The sequence below is a fragment of the Oncorhynchus keta genome, chromosome 2, assembly GCF_023373465.1.
Source record: "Oncorhynchus keta strain PuntledgeMale-10-30-2019 chromosome 2, Oket_V2, whole genome shotgun sequence".
Taxonomy (NCBI): domain Eukaryota; kingdom Metazoa; phylum Chordata; class Actinopteri; order Salmoniformes; family Salmonidae; genus Oncorhynchus; species Oncorhynchus keta.
The window spans coordinates 24,329,971-24,352,733 of record NC_068422.1 but is presented as its reverse complement, the minus strand read 5'-3'; the positions used below and the strand labels follow the sequence as shown (position 1 = coordinate 24,352,733).

The following is a 22,763-nucleotide window of genomic DNA, read 5'->3' as shown; positions in this document are numbered from 1 at the left end:
TTAGTGTAAAACGAATAATGACTCAATAGTCCATTGGCTTCTGGGAATGCAATAAAGTCCCAAAATTATGGGCAGAGTTAGAAAGTTGGCTGTTGGAAGTATTACAATGGAAATGTACTTTTAATATGTTTGTCTGCATATTTAAAGATATGGCATATGAAGGTGCAGTGAGATACTTTTCTCGTCAACACAGACTTAAAAACTGGAAATCAACCAGCCCTCCATCGTTAATTCAATGGAAAGGTAAAATGCTTATTATCTAAATGTTGAAAGTGTGTGGGTGAAGGAGATAAACAAAATGGTCCAGTTTGAGGCCATGTGAGCAGCTGGTCTGGGGTGGTGATGTGACTGAACAAGTGAGTGTGGGGGTGGGTCATGTTATGACTCAGCAATCTTACCCTCCTCCCTCAAAACCTTAAATTAACATTATTTTATCGTAGACCTACCAAAACCAGTCTACTAAAGTGTGTGTACAAAAATGTATAGTTTTTTTTGTAAGATTTATTATTAATTAATTATTTTACAATACAATGGAAAAAAATACACATACACGTATAATAATAATAATATTTAAAAAATGTATATATATATTTTGTATACATACTTAGTAGACTGGTTTTGGCATGCCAAATTAAGAATAATGTTCATTGAACGTTTTGAGGGAAGAGGGAAAGATTGCTGAGTCATAACATGACGCGCACCACACGGTCACGTGTGTTCAGTCAACGTTAAATCTGTGAACTAGGACATTTTGCACACTCAAACAGTGGATGCTTGGCGAGCGGATTGAATTGACCGTTTCTCACTAACGTTATAAGGAAGTGATTCAATCACGGGAAAATATATTTAAGTGTAATTGCTATTCTGAATTAAATAGGTATTGCATGGGGTAACAACCTTGGCATTTCTATTCCGCGCGTGGGACATTGTATTAGCTTTCTAGATAGCAAGAGATATGTGAAGGCCTCCCCCTTTTTTATCTAGCTAGCTAATAAGTATCAGCGTTACAATTTAAATAACTACATCAGTGTTAATTTTGCTTGAGTTTTGTTTTGTTGAAAGTAATTAGTTAGCTACATTGCTGAACTTGGCTAAATAACGTTAGCTAACGAGCAAAATTAATAGCTAACGGTAGCTTAACAAAATAGTACGCGCTAGTCTCGCTGTTGGTGCCGAACGCTTGTGCTATGGGTTTGCTGTCACAAGGGTCACCGCTCAACTGGGAAGAAACCAAAAAGTATGCAGACCATGTCAGGAAGCATGGCATCGTTCAGTTTCTCAACATCTATAACAAGGTGAAAGAACGACAGAAGGATGTATTGTTATGGGGCGATGAGGTAAGGCTGCCATGGCCGAACTTTTACATAAACGTATTTTTTCATTACATGTGATCTCCGTAATGTCAGTCAGTGAGTGTGCTCTATCACCAGTGAAGATGCAACTATGTTGACAACGTGCCAACTTGATTGTGATGATGAAACATGTAACCGATTTACAGTAACTAGATTTGATATCAGTCACATCTGGGCATCAGTACAGTAGATCATACAAATGATAATCATACAAATGTTTCCATTAATCACACACATGGACAGGGGTGGAAAGAGTACCGTAAAATCCTACTCAAGCAGTAAGTACTGTTACTTTAATTAAATTGTAATCAAGTAGAAGTAAAAGTACTGGTGTAAAAAAAAAAATACGAATCAACTAAAAGTAAAAAGTAGCACATTTTTTAAAATGTACTCAGAGTAAAAGTTACCAAGAAAATAATGAGCTATTTTGATGGTTATTTTTTATTCTCCTTTTATAAGAACTTTTACAAAAACTTTTCTATATACTAGTGTATTTGTAATATAGTTTACATGTAATGCTTGACAAGCTACATGTTCCATAAAACACCAGAAAATAACCAACAAGATAAGATTCGGCACAGCTGATTACCATGTTAAATCTTCAACTTCACATATACAAATTTTCAAAAGGCATATTTTTTTTGTGGAACTGCCTATTGAACACTTAACTCAACTCCAGTTGTTTCTGAATTTGCCATTCAGTTTCAGTAGGAGCTGATTTTCTAAGTTAATTGAGTCTATCCTAGCTCACTTCACAGTGAAGCGTAGCACAGCTACAAAGACGCTCACAGGCGGCAAATTCTTTATGTACGGAAACAAATGAAGTAAATCCATTTTGTCCAATAGACTAGCAATATACCCATCCAGCTCCCCTGTACCTTCTGACCGTTTGGTTGTCAGTGATGAAGAAATCCTCTTCATCAGATGAATGCTGCCTTAGATGAGCAGTCTCGTCCTGTGTGATTGTGTCAAGATGATTCTTCAGGTACGCCAAACCTGTACATTGGAAACAACACAACATTCACATATTCAGTGTTTCAGCATACTCTGTATATGGCTGGCAACACAATCATATTATTTGCATTGCAATAGCTCTAACAGACTTCCACTCTTGTTATTCTGAGATACTGAGATTGATTTGAGTTGTTCAAATACATTCAGACCCAACAAATTCTCTAATGAGGTGAGTCCATGTTTGGCTGTACCCGAACATAGTTATATGAAAAGGTTATTGTCCAGCACCTGTAATGCTGGACAGTTATTGTCCAGTACCTGTAAATAATGGAACAAAAGAAAACATTTAAAAAAACTAAGAAAAGACTCTAAAATATATCATCATATGGACAATGAGGTTAAAACCTTTTGGAGTAAAGAAATCATACCGGCTGTGATGACATCAGCTTTGTCAGTCCAAAGACGTCTTCAACTTTGGCAGAAGGTTTGCAGCAGCAATAAGCTGTGGCTCCTCCATCATTTCGCCAAAGTGCTTTTGGAGACTGTTCTGAATGGCTCTGATAAGTGGTAGGTACATTTGGCAAGATGCTTACAGCCTTTGAAGTTTTGTTTTTAGTAAGAAGATCACTGGCAGCAGCCACCACCATATGCGTGTTGATCTCAGACTAGAATGTTCAAAGCTGAGACCAAAGGCTTCATCACTTTGAAGTTCTCATTCAAGAAGGACATTTCTGCAGGGCTCAGCCTGAAAGAATAAGGTGAATGTAGTACCTCTTAGAATTCTAAAATTTCATGGACAATAAATATTACTGTAATAGGAAAACATAACATTTTCACTTTTAATTTTTCACACTCATTTCTTTTGACATCCTCCCCCTTCTCTTGAATGATATGTGTGATCCTCTCCACTGGAAGTTGAGTTTCAACATGTTTGATTTGGACGGATGAACTGCAGTTTGCACTCATTCTCTACAACTTCAGCAGCTAAGGTTGACCGCCCCATTTTATTCCACATGGCTTGGCATTTTGCAAAAGATGACCTGGACAACCATTTGTAGCTATTACTATTTGTTTCTGCCAACGCAGAATCTGTTGCAATGAGGTTCAGCAGGTGACATGCACACCATTGATGCTGAGGGAGTTTAAATTCTAGGCCACTGTCATTAACCAGGATGGAAAATGGGTCTTGGTATTCAACCTGCTCTGCTGGCTCTTCAGCATCTGAGTCTTGGTCTGCTGACTCTACTGCCTGGCTCTGCTCACCAAAAACATTGAATGCTTTGATGAAGTTTGATCCACTGTCTGTTGTGGATCTTATCACTTTCCCTCTGATCCTGTATGCACAATGGATGTCATCGAGGGCACCTGAAAGCACATCAAATGTGTGGGAACCTCTCAATCTCTTGCAAACTAATGTAGCAGAACGTCTCACCAGAGTTTCTTCATGTGACATGTGACCACGATGTAACTCCTTTGATGAGCTGTCCAACAATCGGTGATGGTGGCAACATAATTTACCCTGCCAAGGTGGCAGATTCATGTATTCATGTATTCTTGAACGAACAGTAGGTCTGGAGATTACTTTGCATTGAGGATGCAGGGTGGTTGCCAACTCTTTAAAATCTGGTTGTTCGACCACAGAGAATGGCTGTTGGCTCTCACAGATCAAATTAATGACAAGCTTGTCAACGGTTGCCTGTGAGACGCACCACGCGGATGGCTAGCTACTAGCCACTATAATGTCAATGTGGTTGTAGCCCGCACTACAGCTTATAGTTCCTTCAGCTGTGTAAAGATGTTGGTCAGGGTTAGCTTCTAACTAGCTAGGAACAGGATGAGCTAGCTAATGTTAGCATTATGCTACAGATTGATTGCAAATGGCTGATAGCAACACTTTGTTAGCCTACACAACAAACACCATTCATGGTGATAAAATATATTTATAAATGTACTTTTTGTACCATTACATGTTTCCTCAAGTTTGATGCAGAATTTCTGTAGCCAGCCACCTCCACCATCTTTGATAAGCAGAGCTATGGAACCATTTGTATGAATACCAGTCTCTTAGAAAATGGAGAGGTTTTGTTCTCTATAAGATGGTTTACATTTCATGGGAACCTGAAACCCTCAATACGACAGACATTTAGAACATCTTCATCGAAAAGGGTTTGGTAACTAAGTGTTTCACTGAATAAATATGCTTATTTGTCATGGTTTGCACCTATTGAGATTTTATTTTGAGACATTTCTTTTAGAGGTTGACCAATTATGATTTTTCAACACCGATACGGATTATTGGAGGACCAAAAAAGCCGATACCGATTAATCGGTTGATTTATAAAAAAATATTTACAAATAATAATAATAATAATGTATTTGTAATAATGACAATTTCAACAATATTGAATGAACACTTATTTTAACTTAATATAAAACATCAATAAAATCAATTTAGCCTCAAGTAGATAATGAAACATGTTCAATTTGGAAGAAGAACGTAAAAGTGCAATATGTGCCATGTAAGAAAGCTAACGTTTCAGTTCCTTGCTCAGAAGATGAGAACATATGAAAGCTGGTGGTTCCTTTTAACATGAGTCTTCAATATTCCCAAGTAAGAAGTTTTAGGTTGTAGTTATTATAGTACTATTTCCCTCTATACCATTTCTATTTCATATACCTTTGACTATTGGATGTTCTTATAGGCACTTTAGTGTTGCCAGTGTAACAGTATAGCTTCCGTCCCTCTCCTTGCTCCTCCCTGGGCTCGAACCAGCAACACAAGGACAACAGCCACCATCGAAGCATTACCCATGCAGAGCAAGGGAAACAACCACCCCAAGGCTCAGAGCGAGTGAAGTTTGAAACGCTATTAGCGCGCGCTAACTAGCCAGTCATTTCACTTCGGTCACACCAGCCTCATCTCGGGAGTTGATAGGTTTGAAGTCATAAACCGCACAATGCTTGACCCACAACAAAGAGCTGCTGGCAAAATGCATGAAAGTGCTGTTTGAAAGAATGTTTACTCGCCTGCTTCTGCCTACCACCGCTCAGTCAGATACTTGTATGCTCAGTCAGATTATATGCAACACATATAGATAATATCTAGTAATATCATCAACCATGTGTAGTTAACTAGTGATTATGATTGATTGTTTTTGTTGAATTTGACCCCTTTTTCTCCCCAATTTCGTGGTATCCAATTGTTTAGTAGTCACTATCTTGTCTCATCGCTACAACTCCTGTATGGGCTCGGTAGAGACGAAGGTTGAAAGTCATGCGTCCTCCGATACACAACCCAACCAAGCCGCACTGCTTCTTAACACCGCCATCCAACCTGGAAGCCTGCTGCACCAATGTGTCGGCGGAAACACTGTGCACCTGGCAACCTTGGTTAGCGCGCACTGCGCCCGGCCCGCAACAGGAGTAGCTGGTGCGCGATGAGACAAGGATTTCCCTACCGGTCAAACCCTCCCTATCCCGTGCATCGCCCCACGGACCTCCCGGTCGCGGCTGGTTACGACAGAGCCTGGGCGTAAACCCAGAGTTTATGGTGGCACAGCGGACGCTGCAGTACAGCGCCCTTAACCACTGCGCCACCCGGGAGACTTGATTGTTTTTTATAAGAAGTTTAATGCTAGCTAGCAACTTACCTTGGCTTACTGCATTTGCGTAACAGGCAGTCTCCTTGTGGAGTGCAACGAGAGAGAGGCAGGTCGTTATTGCGTTGGACTAGTTAACTGAAAGGTTGCAAGATTGGATCCCCCGAGCTGACAAGGTGAAAATCAGTCGTTCTGCCCCTGAACGAGGCAGTTAACCCACCGTTCCTAGGCCGTCATTAAAAATAACAATGTGTTCTCAACTGACTTGCCTAGTTAAATAAAGATTAAATAATGGTGTAAAAAAACAAAAATGGACTGGCAACTAACGTTAGCCTGCCTTCTATGCTAACTTTAGCTAGCTAGATAACTTAGCTGTCAGTTGGTAACGGGTTGCTAAAGTCAACGTTTGCTAGAATAGTTTAAACTATTTTGATTAACTTATTGCATACGGAAAATATTCAGAATCCTTGACATTTCCACATTTTGTTACGTTACAGCCTTATTCTAAAATGGATTAAATTGTTTTCCCTCATCAATCTACACACAATAGCCCATAATGACAAACCGAAAACAAACAGGTTTTTAGACATTTTTGCAAATGTATTAAAAATAAAAACCTTTTTTATTATGTAAGTATTCAGACCCTTTGCTATGACTTGAAATTGAGCTCCGGTGCATCCTGTTTCCATTGCTTATCCTTGATTTTTCTACAATTTGATTGGAGTCCACCTGTGGTAAATTCAAATTATTTGACTTGATTTGGAAAGGAGGATGTTTACAGTCGTGGCCAAAAGTTGAGAATGACGCATATACATTTTCAGTCTGCTGCCTCAGTTTTTATGGTGGCAATTTGCAAATACTCCAGAACGTTATGAAGAGTGATCAGATGAATTGCAATTAATTGCAAAGTTCCTCTTTGCCATGCAAATTAACTCAATCCCAGAAAACATTTCCTCTGCATTTCAGCCCTGCCACAAAAGGACCAGCTCACATCATGTCAGTGATTCTCTCGTTAACACAGGTGTGAGTGTTGATGAGGACAAGCTGGAGATCACTCTGTTATGCTGATTAAGTTCGAATAACAGACTGTAAGCTTCAAAAAGAGGGTTGTGCTTGGAATCAGTTCTTCCTCTGTCAACCATGGTTACCTGCAAGGGAACACGTGCCGTCATCATTGCTTTGTACATAAAATGCTTCACAGGCAAGGATATTGCTGCCAGGAAGATTGCCCCTAAATCAACCATTTATCGGATTGTCAAGAACTTCAAGGAGAGTGGTTCAAGTGTTGTGAAGAAGGCTTCCGGGCACTCAAAGTCCAGCAAGTTCCAGGACCATCTCCTAAAATGTTGGTTCAGCTGCGGGATCGGGACACCACCAGTACAGAGCTTCCTCAGGAATGGCAGCAGGCAGGTGTGAGTGCACCTCCACGCACAGTGAGGCAAAGACTTTTGGAGGATGGCCTGGTGTCAAGAAGGGCAGCAAAGAAGCCACTTCTCTCCAGGAAAAACATCAGGGACAGACTGATATTCTGCAAAAGGTACAGGGATTGGACTGCGGGGGAACTGGGGCTAAAGTCATTTTCGCTGATGAATCCCCTTTCCGATTGCTAGGGGCATCTGGAAAAAAACTTGTCCGGAGAAGACAAGGTGAGCGCTACCATCAGTCCTGTGTCATGCCAACAGTAAAGCATCCTGAGACCAGTCATGTGTGGGGTTGCTTCTCAGCCAAGGGAGTGGGCTCACTCACAATTATGCCTAAGAAAACAGCCATGAATAAAGAATGGTACAAACACATCCTCCGAGAGCAACTTCTGCCAACCATCCAGGAACAGTTCGGTGAAGAACAATGCCTTTTCCAGCACCTTAAGGCAAAGTGATAACTAAGTGGCCCGGGGGAACAAAACATCGATATTTTGGGTCCATGGCCAGGAAACTCCCCAGACCTTAATCCCATTGAGAATTTGTGGTCAATTCTCGAGCCTGGTGGACAAACACAAACTCACAAATTCGGACGACTCCAAGCATTGATTATGCAAGAACGGGCTGCCATCAACGGGCCCAGAAGTTAATTGACTGCATTCCAGGGCCGATTGCAGAGGTGTTGAAAAAGAAGGATCAACATAAATATGAACTCTTTGCCTCAACTTCATGTAATTGTCAAGTCTTTGACACTTATGAAATGCTTGTAATTATACTACAGTAACATCTGACAAACATATCTAAAGACACTGAAGCAGCAAACTTTGTGGAAATTGACACATATTATTCTCAACTTTTTGCCACGACTGCATATAACGTTCCACTGTTGACCGTGCATGTCAAGAGCAAAATCCAAGCCATGAGTTTGAAGGAATAGAGCTCCGAGACAGGATTGTGTCGCTGCACAGATCTGGGAAGAGTACAAAAAAAACAGCATTATGCTGTGGGGATGTTTTTCAGCAACCGGGAGAATAGTCAGGATCAAGGGAAAGATGAATGGAGCAAAGTACAGAGAGATCCTTGATGAGAACCTGCTCCAGAGCTCTTAGGACCTCAGACTGGGATAAGGTTCAACCTTCCAACAGGACAACAACCCCAAGCACACAGCCAAGACGATGCAGGAGTTGCTTCGGGACAAGACTCTGAATGTCCGTGAGTGGCTAGCCAGAGCCCCGACTTGAACCCGATATAATAACTCTGGAGAGACTTGACAAAGCTGTGCAGCGACGCTCCCCATCCAGCCTGACAGATCTTGAGAGATTCTGCAGAGAAGAATTGGAGAAAGTCGCCAAATACAGGTGTCAAGCTTTTACCGTCATACCCAAGAAGACTAGGTTGCTTCCAAATGTGCTTGAACAAAATACTGAGTAATGGGTCTGAATAGTTATGTAAATGTCATATTTATCTATCTATTTGCAAACCTTTCAAAAAAAAAAAGATTTTGCTTCGTCATTATGGTGTATTGTGTGTAGATTGATGAGGGGAAAAATGAATACATTTTAGAATAAAGCTGTAATGTAACTGGAAAAAGTCAAGGGGTCTGAGTACTTTCCGAATGCACTGTACGTGTCTGCGAAACTGGGGAAATGCTGATACTTCGAGCAGTACCTGACATCTCCCTTCGTGTCATGTCAAACCCATGGAATTCCTCTTTCCAGGTCAGAATGCGTTTTTGTCCTTTTCTACTTTTATGCTGTCTTTTTAGCAGCTGGTTCAAGGTTTGGTAATGGTGGTGGCGCTTTCTTGGTGCCTGGCCAGTATTCGGTGCTTGTAGAAACATTTTATTTGACAGCTACACAATATACCTGGGTCATTAGCAGGATGGTGCAGATAGAGATGGTCGCCTCGCTATGAGTCCTTAGGAAACTATGCGGTATTTAGTGTAAGTATTATTTCTTACATTGTTAGCCCAGAAAATCACAAGTGTTATTAAATACAGCTGGGATGTACTATTGGATATCAGAGCAATGTCAACTTACCAACATTACGACCAGGAATACGACTTTCCAGAATGAATCCTTTGTTCAGACCACCACCCAGGACCGTAGATCTAATCCCAGAAGCCGACTCAAAACAACGTCGCCGCAGAAGAGGCAGACTGAGTGGCCTTCTGGTCAGACTCCATAGATGTACACACCGCCCACTGCTTCCGGGCATACTACTCGCCAATGTCCAGTCTCTTGACAACAGGGTAGATTAAATTATAACATTCTCTGTTTCACAGAAACATGGTTCTCTCGGGATACGTTGTCGCAGTCGGTTCAGCCACCGGACTTCTTCATACGTCGCACCGACATATATAAACACCTCTCTGGGAAGAGGAAGGGTGGGGGTGTATAATTCAAGATTAACGACTCATGGTGTAATCACAACATAAAGGAACTCAAGTCCTTCTGCTCACCCGACCTAGAATTCCTTACAATCAAAGGCCAGCCATATTATCTCCCAAGAGAATTCTCATCAGTTATCGTCATAGCTGTGTATATTCCCCCTCAAGCAGACACCACGACGACCCTCAAGGAACTTCACTGGACTCTATGCAAACTGGAAACCAAACATCCTGAGGCTGCATTTGTTTTAGCCGGTGATTTTAACAAAGCAAATTTCAACAAGGCTACCTAAATTCTATCAGCATGTTGATTGCAGCACTTACGCGGGCAATACACTCGATCACAGCTACTCTAACTTCCACGATGCATACAAGGCATACATGCATTCATCTTGCGCCTACCGAATCCACGCTTCAAGATCGTTTTGACCACACTGACGGGGAAATGTTCCGAGCAGCCTGAGAGAATAACACTGATCTATACGCTGACTCGGTGAGTGAGTTTATAAGGAAGTGCATTGGAGATGCTGTACCACTGACTATTAAAACCTATCCTAACCAGAAACTGTGGATGGATGGTGGCATTCGCACAAAACAGAAAGAGGCCTGGAAAGAGGACTGGGAATATGGCCGAATTAATATTAACTGTAGTTATTCCCTCAAGTCAGTCAAACAAGTTATGTTGCTATAGAGACAAAGTGGAGTTGGAATTCAACGGCTCAGACACGAGACATGTGTGGCAGGGTCTACAGGAAATCACTGACTACAAAAAGAGAACTAGCTACGTTACGGACACTGACCTCTCGCTTCCAGACAAACTAAACACCTTTGCCCGCTTTGAGGATAATACTGTGCCACCTTCGCGGCCCGCTAACACTGCTCCTCCGTGACCGATGTGAGTAAGACATTTTAAACGTGTTAACTCTCGCAAGTCTGCTGGCCCAGACGGCATTCCTTGCCGCGTCCTCCGAGCATGCGCAGACCAGCTGGCTGGTGTGTTTACGGACATATTCAATCGCTCCCTATCCCACTCTGCTGTCCTGACAAGTTGGCCACCATTGTTCCTGTACCCAAGAAGGAAAAAATAACTGAACTTAATGACCACCACCCCGTAGCACTCACTTCTGTCATCATGAAGTGCTTTGAGAGACTAGTCAAGGATCATGCCACCCGAGACCCTCAGTTTGCATACCACCCCAACAGGTCCACAGACGACGCAATCGCCATCACACTGCCCTATCCTATCTGGACAAGAGGAATACCTACGTAAGAATGCTGTTCATTGACTAAGCTCAGTATTCAACACCATAGTACCCTTCAAGCTCATCATTAAGCTGGAGTCCCTGGCTCTCAATCCGCCCTGTGCAATTCGGTCCTGGACTTTATGATGGGCCACCCCTAGGTGGTGAAGGTAGGAATCAATATCTCCACTTCGCTGACCTTCAACACTGGGGCCCCACAAGGGTGTGTGCTCAGCCCCCTCCTGTACTCCCTGTTCACCCATGACTGCGTGACCATGCACGCCTCCAACTCAATCATCAAGTTTGCAGACGACACCACAGTAGTGGGCTTGATTACCAACAACGACGAGACCGCCTACAGGGAGAAGGGGAGGGCACTCGGAGTGTGGTGTCAGGGAAAACAACCTCTCGCTCAACGTCAACAAAACAAAGGAGATGATCGTGGACTTCAGGATACAGCAGAGGGAGCACCCCCCATCCACATCAAAGGGACAGTAGTGGAGAAAGTGGGAAGTTTTAAGTTCCTCTGCGTACACATCACAGACAAACTGAAATGGTCCACCCACACAGACAGTGTGGTGAAGGCGCAAACAGCGCCTCTTCAATCTCAGGAGGCTGAAGAAATTTGGCTTGTCACCTGAAACCCTCAAAAATATGCACAATCAAGCCCATCAGACTGTTAAACAGCAATCACTAACTCCGAGGCTGCTAACTACAGACTCGTATCACTGGCCACTTTTATAAAATGCCCCCAAGCATACTTCCAAAGTTGTGGCAAAATGGCTTAAGGATAACAGAGCCATGGTATTGGAGTGGCCATCAAATCAAATCACATTTATTTATATAGCCCTTCGTACATCAGCTGATATCTCAAAGTGCTGTACAGAAACCCAGCCTAAAACCCCAAACAGCAAACAATGCAGGTGTAAAAGCACCGATGTTTCTACAAGCACCGAATACTGGCCAGGCACCATCACAAAGCCCTGACCTCAATCCTATACTACATTTGTGGGCAGAACTGAAAAAGCGTGTGTGAGCAAGGAGGCCTATAAACCAAACAGTTACACCAGTTCTGTCAGGAGGAATGGGCCAAAACTCACCCAACTTATTGCGGGAAGCTTGTGGAAGGCTACCCAAAACGTTTGACCCAAGTTAAAACATTTAAAGGCAATGCTACCAAATACTAATTGCGTATGTAAACTTCTGACCCACTGAGAATGTGATGAAAAATTAAATGTGAAATAAATCATTTTCTCTACTATTATTCTGACATTACACATTCTGTAAAATAAAGTGGTGATCCTAACTGACCTAAGACAGGGAATTTTTACTTGGATGACATGTCAGGAATTGTGAAAATCTGAGTAATATATTTGGCTATGGTGTATGTAAACTTCTGACTTAAACTGTATGTATATACTGTACCTTATACCATCTATTGCACCATGCCTATGCCGCTCATCCTTATAATTATATGTACATATTCTTATTCCTCCCTTTAGATTTGTGTGTATTAGCTAGTTGTTGGTGAATTGTTAACTTGTTAGATATTACTGCACTGTCGGAACTAGAAGCACAAGCATACAAAAGTATGTGGACACCCCATCAAATTAGTGGATTCGGCTATTTTGGTCTCACCTGTTGCTCTGACAACTGTATAAAATCGAGCACACAGCCATGCAATCGCCATAGACGAACATTGGCAGTAGAATGGCCTTACTGAAAAGCTTAGTGACTTTCAATGTGGCACGATCATAGAATGCTCATTTTCATCACATTTCTGCCCTGCTAGAGCTGCCCCGGTCAACTGTAAGTGCTGTTATTGTGAATTGGAAATGTGTAGGAGCAATAACAGCTCAGCCGAGAAGTGTTATGCCACACAAGTAAACAGAAAAGGACCGCTGAAGCACGTAGTGCGTAAAAATCATCTGTCCTTGGTTACAACACTCACTACCGAGTTCCAAACTGCCTCTGGAAGTAATGTAAGCATAATAACTGTTCGTTGGGAGCTTCATGAAATGGGTTTCCATGGCTGATCAGCCGCACTCAAACCTACGATCACCATGCGCAATGCCAAGCGTCGGCTGGAGTGGTGTAAAGCTCGCCGCCATTGGACTCTGGAGCAGTGGACACGCGTTCTCTGGAGTGATAAATCACACTTCATCATCTGGCAGTCCTACAGACGAATCAAGGTTTGGCGGATGCCAGGAGAACCCTACCGGATGCCAGGAGAACCAATGCATAGTGCCAACTGTAATGTTTGGTGGAGTAGGAATAATGGTCGGGAGCTATTTTTAACGGTTCGGGCTAGGCCCTTAGCACTGACGATTCTGTGCTTCCATCTTTGTGGAAACAGTTTGGAAGGCTCTTTCTTGTTTCAGTAGGACAATGCCCCCGTGCGCAAAGCGAGGTTCGTACAGAAATGGTTTGTCGAGATGGGTGTGAAAGCACTTGACTGGCCGGCACAGATCCCTAAGCTCAACCCCATCGAACACCTTTGGGATGAATTGGAATGCCCACTGCGAGCTAGGCCTAATCGCCCAACATCAGTGCCCCACTCACTAATGCTCTTGTGGCTGAAAGCAAAAGTCCCCCCAGCAATGTTCCAACAATGGAAAGCCTTCCCAGAAGAGTGGAGGCTGTTATAGCAGGAAAGGGGGACCAACTCCATATTAATGCCCATTAGTTTGTTCGACGAACAGGTGTCCATATATTTTTGGTCATGTTGTGTATCTCCCACTCCCATCTCCTAGAGTTAACACTGACGATAGTAGGATTCAAACATTTTGAAAACTGAGGTAAACCCGCAGCCACACACAGGATATGTGACGAAAGAGAGACTAAAGATCAGCCTCTCCAACTCGCAGCTGAATTCATTTGGCCAAATCTCTAGTCTACTTGCAGCCGACACACTGATTAGATAGTTATGAAATCTTTTCTATCTATCTGAGATGGTAGGTGTCCTCTTTCTTGTGTTTTTTTGAGGTGAAACGACCCAAGGATTTATTCACTTCACAACTGGTCATTCCCACCTTCCCACTTGGTTATGAATGCAGCATCGGGCTACATTATGTTAACACTAATCAACACGAGCTTTGATTCTACTTCCAATCAGTTTTTAGCCAATGGGTGCTGTCAGTGATGTCAACATGTGCTGTAGGCCTAATGGACTTCAGCATGATATGCATTGCATTTGCACACAGTTTTTCAGGCTTCAAATATAAACTGGTTATGCAAAATGTTTTTTTTCTCCCCTTTTTAGGTGGAATACATGTTGATTGAAATGGATGAGAAAAATGAAAAGGTTCGTCTTGTTCTCAATGGTGGGGAGGTTTTGGAAACCCTTCAAGACAAAGGTGAAAAGACAAACCCCAAGTAAGTCAGCTTTAAATCTGTTTAGAAAATGACACTATTATCGTGTTGAGTTGAAACTGGCTGCTATTTATCTGCCTTATGTTAAAGTAGAATATTTCTATTTTACACTCATATCGCTGTTTTTGATGTAAATGCCATGTTATAAAAGGGTACAGACAGTTTTTGCGATCTAACTTATTATTAAGAAACTTGCCCCAACCAGCGATTCACTTCCTCATCCTCGTTGTGCAGTATGGGGGCTCAAACATTTAGTAATTTATTAGATGCTCTTATCCAGAGCAACTTAGAGTAGTAATTGCATATACAGTTGAAGTCTGAAGTTTATATACACTTAGGTTGGAGTCATTAACTCGTTTTTCAACCACTCTACTCATTTCTTGTTTACAAGCTACAGTTTTGGCAAGTTGGTTAGGACTAGAGGTTGACCGATTATGATTTTAACGCCGATACCGATTATTGGAGGACCAAAAAAGCTGGCCGATACTGATTAATCGGCCGATTAATCAGTATCTGCTTTTTACATTTTTTATATATATTAAATAAATAAAAAATTGTAATACTGACCATTACAACAATACTGAATTAACACTTATTTTAACTTAATATAAAACATCAATAAAATCAATTTTGCCTCAAATATTGAAACATGTTCAATTTGGTTTAAATAATGCAAAAACAAAGTTTTGGAGAAGGAAGTAATATGTGCCATGTAAAAAGCTAATGTTTAAGTTCCTTGCTCAGAACATATGAAAGTTGGTGGTTCCTTTTAACATGAGGCTTCAATATTCCAAGGTAAGATGTTTTAGGTTGTAGTTAATATAGTATTTATAGGACTTTCTCTCTACCATTTGTATTTCATATACCTTTGACAATTGGATGTTCTTATAGGCACTATAGTATTTCCAGTGTAACAGTATAGCTTCCGTCCCCCTCCTCGCCCCAACCTGGGCTCGAACCAGGAACACATCGACAACAGCCACACTCGAAGCATCGTTACCCATCGCTCCACAAAAGCCGCGGCCCTTGCAGTGCAAGGGGAATAACTACTCCAAATCTAAAAGCGAGTGACGTTTGAAACAGTATTAGCGCACACCCAGCTAACTAGCTAGCCATTTCACATTGGTTACACTAGCCATTAGGCTGATAGGCTTGAAATCATAAACAGCGTGTGCTTGTGAAGAGTTGCTGGCAAAACGCATTAAACTGTTGTTTGGATGAATGATTACGGGCCTGCTGCTGCTCAGTCAGACTGCTCTATCAAATCGGACTTAATTATAACATAATAACACACAGAAATACGAGCCTTTGGTCATTAATATGGTTGAATCCGGAAACTATCATTTCGAAAACAAAACGTTTATTATTTCAGTGAAATACGGAACTGTTTGGTATTTTATCTAACGGGTGGCATCTCTAAGTCTAAATATTCTTGTTACATAATTGCGTAAAATTCTGGCAAATTAGTTCGCAATGAGCCAAGCAGCCCAAACGGTTGCATATACCCTGACTCTGCGTGCAATGAAAGCAAGAGAAATGACACAATTTCACCTGGTTAATATTGCCTGCTAAAATGGATTAGTAGTTATAACTAGTGATTATGATTGATTGTTTTTTATAAGATAAGTTTAATGCTAGCTAGCAATTTACCTTTGCTTCTACTGCATTCGTGTAAGAGGCAGGCTACTCGTGGAGTGCAATGGTTAGAGCGTTGGACTAGTTAACTGCGGTTGCAAGATTGGAACCCCTGAGCTGACAAGGTGAACATCTGTCGTTCTGCCCCTGAACAAGGCAGTTAACACACAGTTCCTAGGCAGTCTTTGAAAATAAGAATTTGTTTCTTAACTGACTTGCCGAATGTTATGAACTTGAAATCGGCCCTAATTAATCAGCCATTCCAATTAATTGGGCGACCTCTAGTTAGGACAAGTAATTTTTCCAACAATTGTTTAGAAAGATTATTTCACTTATAATTCACTGTATCACAATTCCAGTGGGTCAGAGGTTTACATACACTATGTATTTCAAGGCCTACCTTCAAACTCAGTGCCTTTTGACATCATGGGAAAATCAAGAGACTTCAAAAAAACAATTGTTGTCTGGTTCATCCTTGGGAGCAATTTCCAAACACCTGAAGGTACCACATTCATCTGTACAAACAATAGTACGCAAGTATAAACACCATGGGACCATACAGCAGTCATACCGCTCAGGAAAGAGACTCGTTCTTTCTCCTAGAGATAAACGTACTGTGGTGCGAGAAGTGAAAATCAATCCCAGAACAACGGTAAAGGACCTTGTTTCCTCCAGCATCACATACTTCCGGCGCATACAGAAATGGCCGCCTCGCTTCGCGTTCCTAGGAAAACCAGCAGTATTTTATTTATTTTTTCCTGTTATTTCTTACATTGGTACCCCAGTTAATCTTAGGTTTCATTACATGCAGTCGGAAAGAACTACTGAATATAAGAGCAACGTGAACTCGCAATCAGTACGATCAGGAATATGACTTTCCCGAAGCGGATCCTGTGTTCTGCCTTCCACCCAGGACAACGGAATGGATCCCAGCCTGCGACCAAAAACAACGACGTCGTAAAAGAGGGAAACGAAGCGGTCTTCTGGTCAGGCTCCGGAGACGGGCACATCGCGCACCACTTGCTCCCAGGCAGACTAAATAACTTTTTTGCCCGCTTTGAGGACAATACAGTGCCACTGACACAGCCCGCAACCAAAACCTGCGGACTCTCAGGAAGAACCCCCCCCCTATCCACATCGATGGGCAGTAGTGGAGAGGGTAGTAAGTTAAGTTCCTCGGCGTACACATCACGGACAAACTGAATTGGTCCAGCCACACAGACAGTGTCGTGAAGAAGGCGCAGCAGCGCCTCTTCAACCTCGGGAGGCTGGAGAAATTCGTCTTGTCACTAAAAGCACTCACAAACTTCTACAGATGCACAATTGAGAACATCCTGTCTGGCTGTATCACCGCCTGGTACTGCAACTGCTCCGCCCACAACTGTAAAGCTATCCACAGGGTAGTGAGGTCTGCACAACGCATCACCGGGGGCAAACTACATGCCCTCCAGGACACCTACACCACCCAATGTCACAGGAAGGCCATAAAGATCATCAAGGACAACAACCACCAGAGCCACTGCCTGTTCACCCTGCTATCATCCAGAAGGCGAGGTCAGTACAGGTGCATTAAAGCTGGGACCGAGAGACTGAAAAACAGCTTCTATCTCAAGGCCATCAGACTGTTAAACAGCCACCACTAACATTGAGTGTCTGCTGCCAACACACTGACTCAACTCCTGCGACTTTAATAATGGGAATTGATGGAAATTGATGTAAAATATATCACTAGCCACTTTAAACAATGCTACTTAATATGTTTACATACCCTACATTACTAATCTTATATGTGTATATACTGTACTCTATCATCTACTGCATCTTTATGTAATACATGTATCACTAGCCACTTTAAACCATGCCATTTTGTTTACATACCCTACATTACTCATCTCATATGTCTATAATGTACTCGATACCATCTACTGCATCTTGCCTATGCCATTCTGTACCATCACTCATTCATATATCTTTATGTACATATTCTTTATCCCTTTACACGTGTGTGTGTGTGTGTGTGTGTGTGTGTAAGGTAGTAGTTTTGGAGTTGTTAGGTTAGATCACTCGTTGGTTATTACTGCGTTGTCGGAACTAGAAGCACAAGCATTTCGCTACACTCGCATTAACATCTGCTAACCATGTGTATGTGACAAATACTTTTCTACTTGTGAAGATCCAATCAAATTTATCTCGAGCCACAGTAAAAAAGAGTCCTATATCAACATAACCTGAAAGGCCGCTCAGCAAGGAAGAAACCACTGCTCCAAAACCGCCATAAAGCCAGACTACGGTTTGCAACTGCAAATGGGGACGAAGATCGTACTTTTTCGTGAAATGTCCTATGATCTGATGAAACAAAAATAGAACTGTTTGGCCGTAATGACCATCGTTATGTTTAGAGGGAAAATGGGGAAGCTTCCAAGACGAAGTACACCATCCCAACCATGAAGCACGGGGGTGGCAGCATCATATTGCGAGGGTGCTTTGCTGCAGGAGGGACTGGTGCACTGCACAAATAGATGGCACCATGAGGAAGGAACAAAATGTGGATGTATTGAAGCAACATCTCAAGACCTCAGTCAGGGAGTTTAAGCTTGGTCGCAAATGGGTCTTCCAAATGGACAATGACCCCAAGCATACTTCCAAAGTTGTGGCAAAATGGCTTAAGGACAACAAAGTCAAGCTATTGGAGTGGCCATCACAAAGCGCTGACCTTAATCCCATAGAAATTTTGTGGGCAGAACCGAAAAAGTGTGCGAGCAAGGAGGCCTACAAACCAGACAGTTACACCAGTTCTGTCAGGAGGAATGGGACAAAATAAATAAATAAAAGCTGAAATAATTATCTCTATTATTCTGTTATTCTGACATTTCACATTCTTAAAATAAAGTGGTGAGCCTAACAGACCTAAGACATGGCATGTTTACTTGGATTAAATGTCAGGAATTGTGAAACTGCTTTTAAATGTATTTGGCTAAGGTGTATGTATACTTCTGACTTCAACTGTATTTTCATATATATTTTGTTTCCCCGTACTGTCATACTGAACTTTATCAGCAACGCTATATTACATTTTGTTGCGACTCAAATGGAACAGCTGGATAGGGGAAAACTGCTCGAGTTGCACAAAATTGAATATAACGTTGCGGATATCGTTTGGAATGACAATTTCATGTGTACAACATTTAAAGACCTGCATCACTCTACTGAGGGCGTTTAGGTTTCTAAAAGGATGTATTTGGGTGTTTCTGGAGTGTTTGTTCATATTTTTTCAGAGCTTTGTACTGCGCACTGAGGATGAGGAAGTGAATCACTGGTTAGAGGTTTCTCAAATAAGTGAAATCACAAAAAGTGTCTTGCTCCTTCTATAACATGTCATTTACATAAAAATAGACATTTGGTTGTTAAACTTTTTATTTTTTACATTGCAGGTATTAAAGACATCTTTTGTCACTGCATATGACAGTGTTCCATTAGCCTCTTTAAAAATAAATGAAGGAGCTTCCCTTATGGCTCGCTCATGCAAAAGCTACTTTACATGTATGCAACTTTAGCATGAGTTTTACTTTCTTTAAAAAAAATGTTTTTTTTTTAACTATGCTCTTACAAAAGCACTTGAGTCACCCTGCCCGCTACACCGTGGGCTGTTAAATTCCTTCTGCAGGTTAAAAAGCCTTTATCTCTATTTGATGTACTTGTATTTGTACAAGCCCCACAGTAATGGTCTGCTTGATAACTGCCCATGATGTCCTAAATCTGTGAAGCCTACTTAACCCAGGGGAAATACCAGTGTCAGTGGGGAATTGTAGCTAGAGCTGTAGCATTCCTCATTACTGCCTCTGTCGCACATACTGAAGAGCACGTGCCCTGAAGCACAAACACAGCATTTTCCCCCCTGCTGACATTAGATTTAAAGAAAAAACATGTTTACTTTAATGTGAAAGATCAGCATAACACAATGGACTATCTGATCAAGGACATTGTTTACATTATTAATTTGGCTTCTAAATACAGAATTTGGCTTTTACTTTTTTATTTTTTTAATGCTTTGTTTTTATTTGTAGCCATCCTACACTTTGGAGGCCAGAGTATGGCAGCTACATGATCGAAGGGACTCCGGGGCAGCCATACGGTGGGACGATGTCAGAGTTCAACACAGTGGAGGACAACATGGGAAAGAGGAGGCGGGAGGCCTCCTCTGTGCTGAATAAGAATGAAACCCTTGCCACCATCACATCATTCCCAAGGTAGTTTAGTACCTATTTTGTCACTCACTCAACCAACCATTTGAAACTTTGTTTATTTCATTTATAGTACCTTAACATTATTGTTATTCTTGTAACAATGGTTTTAGGTTAGGTTGTCCAGGCTTCACCCAGCCAGAGTACAACCCAACACCTGTTGAAAAAGGAGTGTCCAAATCACTGTTCTTCCCAGATGAAGCCATAAACGGACACCCAAGATTCAGGTCGGCTTGAATGTATATATGTATGTCAGTTTACATACACTTAGATTGGCGTCATTAAAACTTGTTTTTAAACCACTCCACAAATTTCTTGTTAACAAACTATAGTTTATGGCATCTGTTAGGACATCAACTTTGTGCATGACACAAGTAATTTTTTCTTGTGTCATGCATGCAATTATTTCACTTATAATTCATTGTATCACAATTCCAGTGGGTCAGACGTTTACATACACTATGTTGACTGTGCCTTTAAACAGCTTGGAAAATTCCAGAAAATGATGTTATGGCTTTAGAAGCTTCTGATAGGCTAATTGACATAATTTGAGTCAATTGGAGGTGTACCTGTGGATGTATTTCAAGGCCTACCTTCAAACTCAGTGTCTCTTTGCTTGACATCATGGGAAAATCCAAAGAAATCAGCCAAGACCTCAGAAAAAAACATTGTAGACCTCCACAAGTCTGGTTCATCCTTGGGAGAAATTTCCAAACGCCTGACGGTACCACTTTCATCTGTACAAATAATAGTACGCAAGTATTAACACCATGGGTCCGTGCAGCCGTCATACCGCTCAGGAAGGTGACTCGTTCTGTCTTTGAGAGAGGAATGTACTTTACTGCGAAAAGTGAAAATCAACCCCAGAACAACAGCAAAGGACCTTGTGAACATTTTGGAGGAAACGGGTACAAAAGTATCAATATCCACATTAAAACGAGTCGTATATCGACATAACCTGAAAGGCCACTCAGCAAGGAAGAAGCCACTGCTCCAAAACCACCATAAAAAAGCCAGACTACGGTATGCAACTGCACATGGGGACAAAGATCGTACTTTTTGGAGAAATGTACTATGGTCTGATGTAACAAAAATAGAACTGTTTGGCCATAATGCCATCATGTTTGGAGGGTAGAGGCTTGGGGGAGGCTTGCAAGTCGAAGAACACCATCCCAACCATGAAGCACGAGGGTGGCAGCTTGTGGGGGTGCTTTGCTGGAGGGACTGGTGCACTTCACAAAATAGACGGCATCATGGGGGGAATTGTGGATATATTGAAGTAACATCTCAAGACATCAGTCAGGAAGTTAAAGCTTGGTCGCAAATGGGTCTTCCAAATGGACAATGACCCCATGCATACTTTCAAAGTTGTGGCAAAATGGCTTAAGGACAACAAAGTCAAGGTATTGAAGTGGTCATCACAAAGCCCTGACCTCCATTCAAAAGAACATTTGTGGGCAGAATTGAAAAAGCATGTGAGAGCAAGGAGTCTGACAAACCTGAATCCGTTACACCAGCTCTGTCAGGAGGAATGGGGAAAAATTCATCCAACTTGTGGGAAGCTTGTGGAAGGCTACCCAAAATGTTTGACCCAAGTTAAACAATTTGAAGGCAATGCTACAAAATACTAATTGAGTGTGTGTAAACGTCCTATCCACTGGGAATGTGATGAACAAAAGCTGAAATAAATAATTCTCTCTATTATTCTGACATTTCACATTCTTAAAATTAGGTGGTGATCCTAACTCACCTAAGACAGGGAACTTGGATTAAATGTCAGGAATTGGGAAACTGAGTTTAAATGTATTTGGCTTAGGTGTATGTAAACTTCCGACTTCAAATCTGTGTGTATTATTTAACCTTTAACTAGGCAAGTCGGTTAAGAACAAATCCTTATTTACAATGACGGCCTACCAAAAGGCCTCCTGCGGGGATGGGCACTGTTTAAAAAAAAATATATATATATATATATTTGCCCTTTTTTTGGTATTATTTTTATATATATATTTGTATTTATTTTTATATATATATATATATATATATATAAACAGGGCAAAACTCATCACGACAACACAACAAAGAGAGACCTAAGAAAACAGCATGGCAGCGACACAACATGGTACAAACATTATTGGGCACAGACAACGACACAAAGGGCAAGAAGGCAGAGACAACTATGCATCACGTGAAGCAGGCACAACTGTCAGTAAGATTGAGTCTTTGAATGAAGAGATGGAGAGAGAACAGTCCAGTTTGTTGAAGCGAACAGAAAAGAGGAGCGACCCAGGAATGTTTGCGCTTTGGGGATCCTTAGCGGAATGTGACTGGCAGATCAGGTGTGGAGGATGCGGGCTGCAGTAGGTATCTCAGATAAGGGGGAGGGCATAATAGGCATCAACCAGTGGGTCTTGAGACATGTATACAGAGATGACCAGTTTACAGAGGAGTATAGAGTGCAGTGATGTGTCCTATAAGGAGCATTGGTGGAAAGTCTGATTCCCAACTGTAAAGAACATCTTGCCGCTCGAGAGCGCCCTTACCTGCCAATCTATAAATTACGTC

The 22,763-nt window shown here is 41.7% G+C and overlaps 1 protein-coding gene across 1 annotated transcript in view; it reads left to right on the top strand.

Annotated features, from left to right (window-relative positions):
• Positions 1-731: 731 nt before the first annotated feature.
• LOC118398349 (glutamate--cysteine ligase catalytic subunit-like) overlaps positions 732-22,763 on the top strand; it is a 31,058-nt gene continuing 9,026 nt past the window's right edge. The window contains exons 1-4 of the mRNA XM_035793601.2: positions 732-1,337; positions 14,216-14,328; positions 20,025-20,207; positions 20,315-20,428. Of these exons, the coding sequence (XP_035649494.1) occupies positions 1,188-1,337; positions 14,216-14,328; positions 20,025-20,207; positions 20,315-20,428 (560 nt within the window). The 5' untranslated portion in view covers positions 732-1,187. The remainder of the gene's footprint in view (positions 1,338-14,215; positions 14,329-20,024; positions 20,208-20,314; positions 20,429-22,763) is intronic.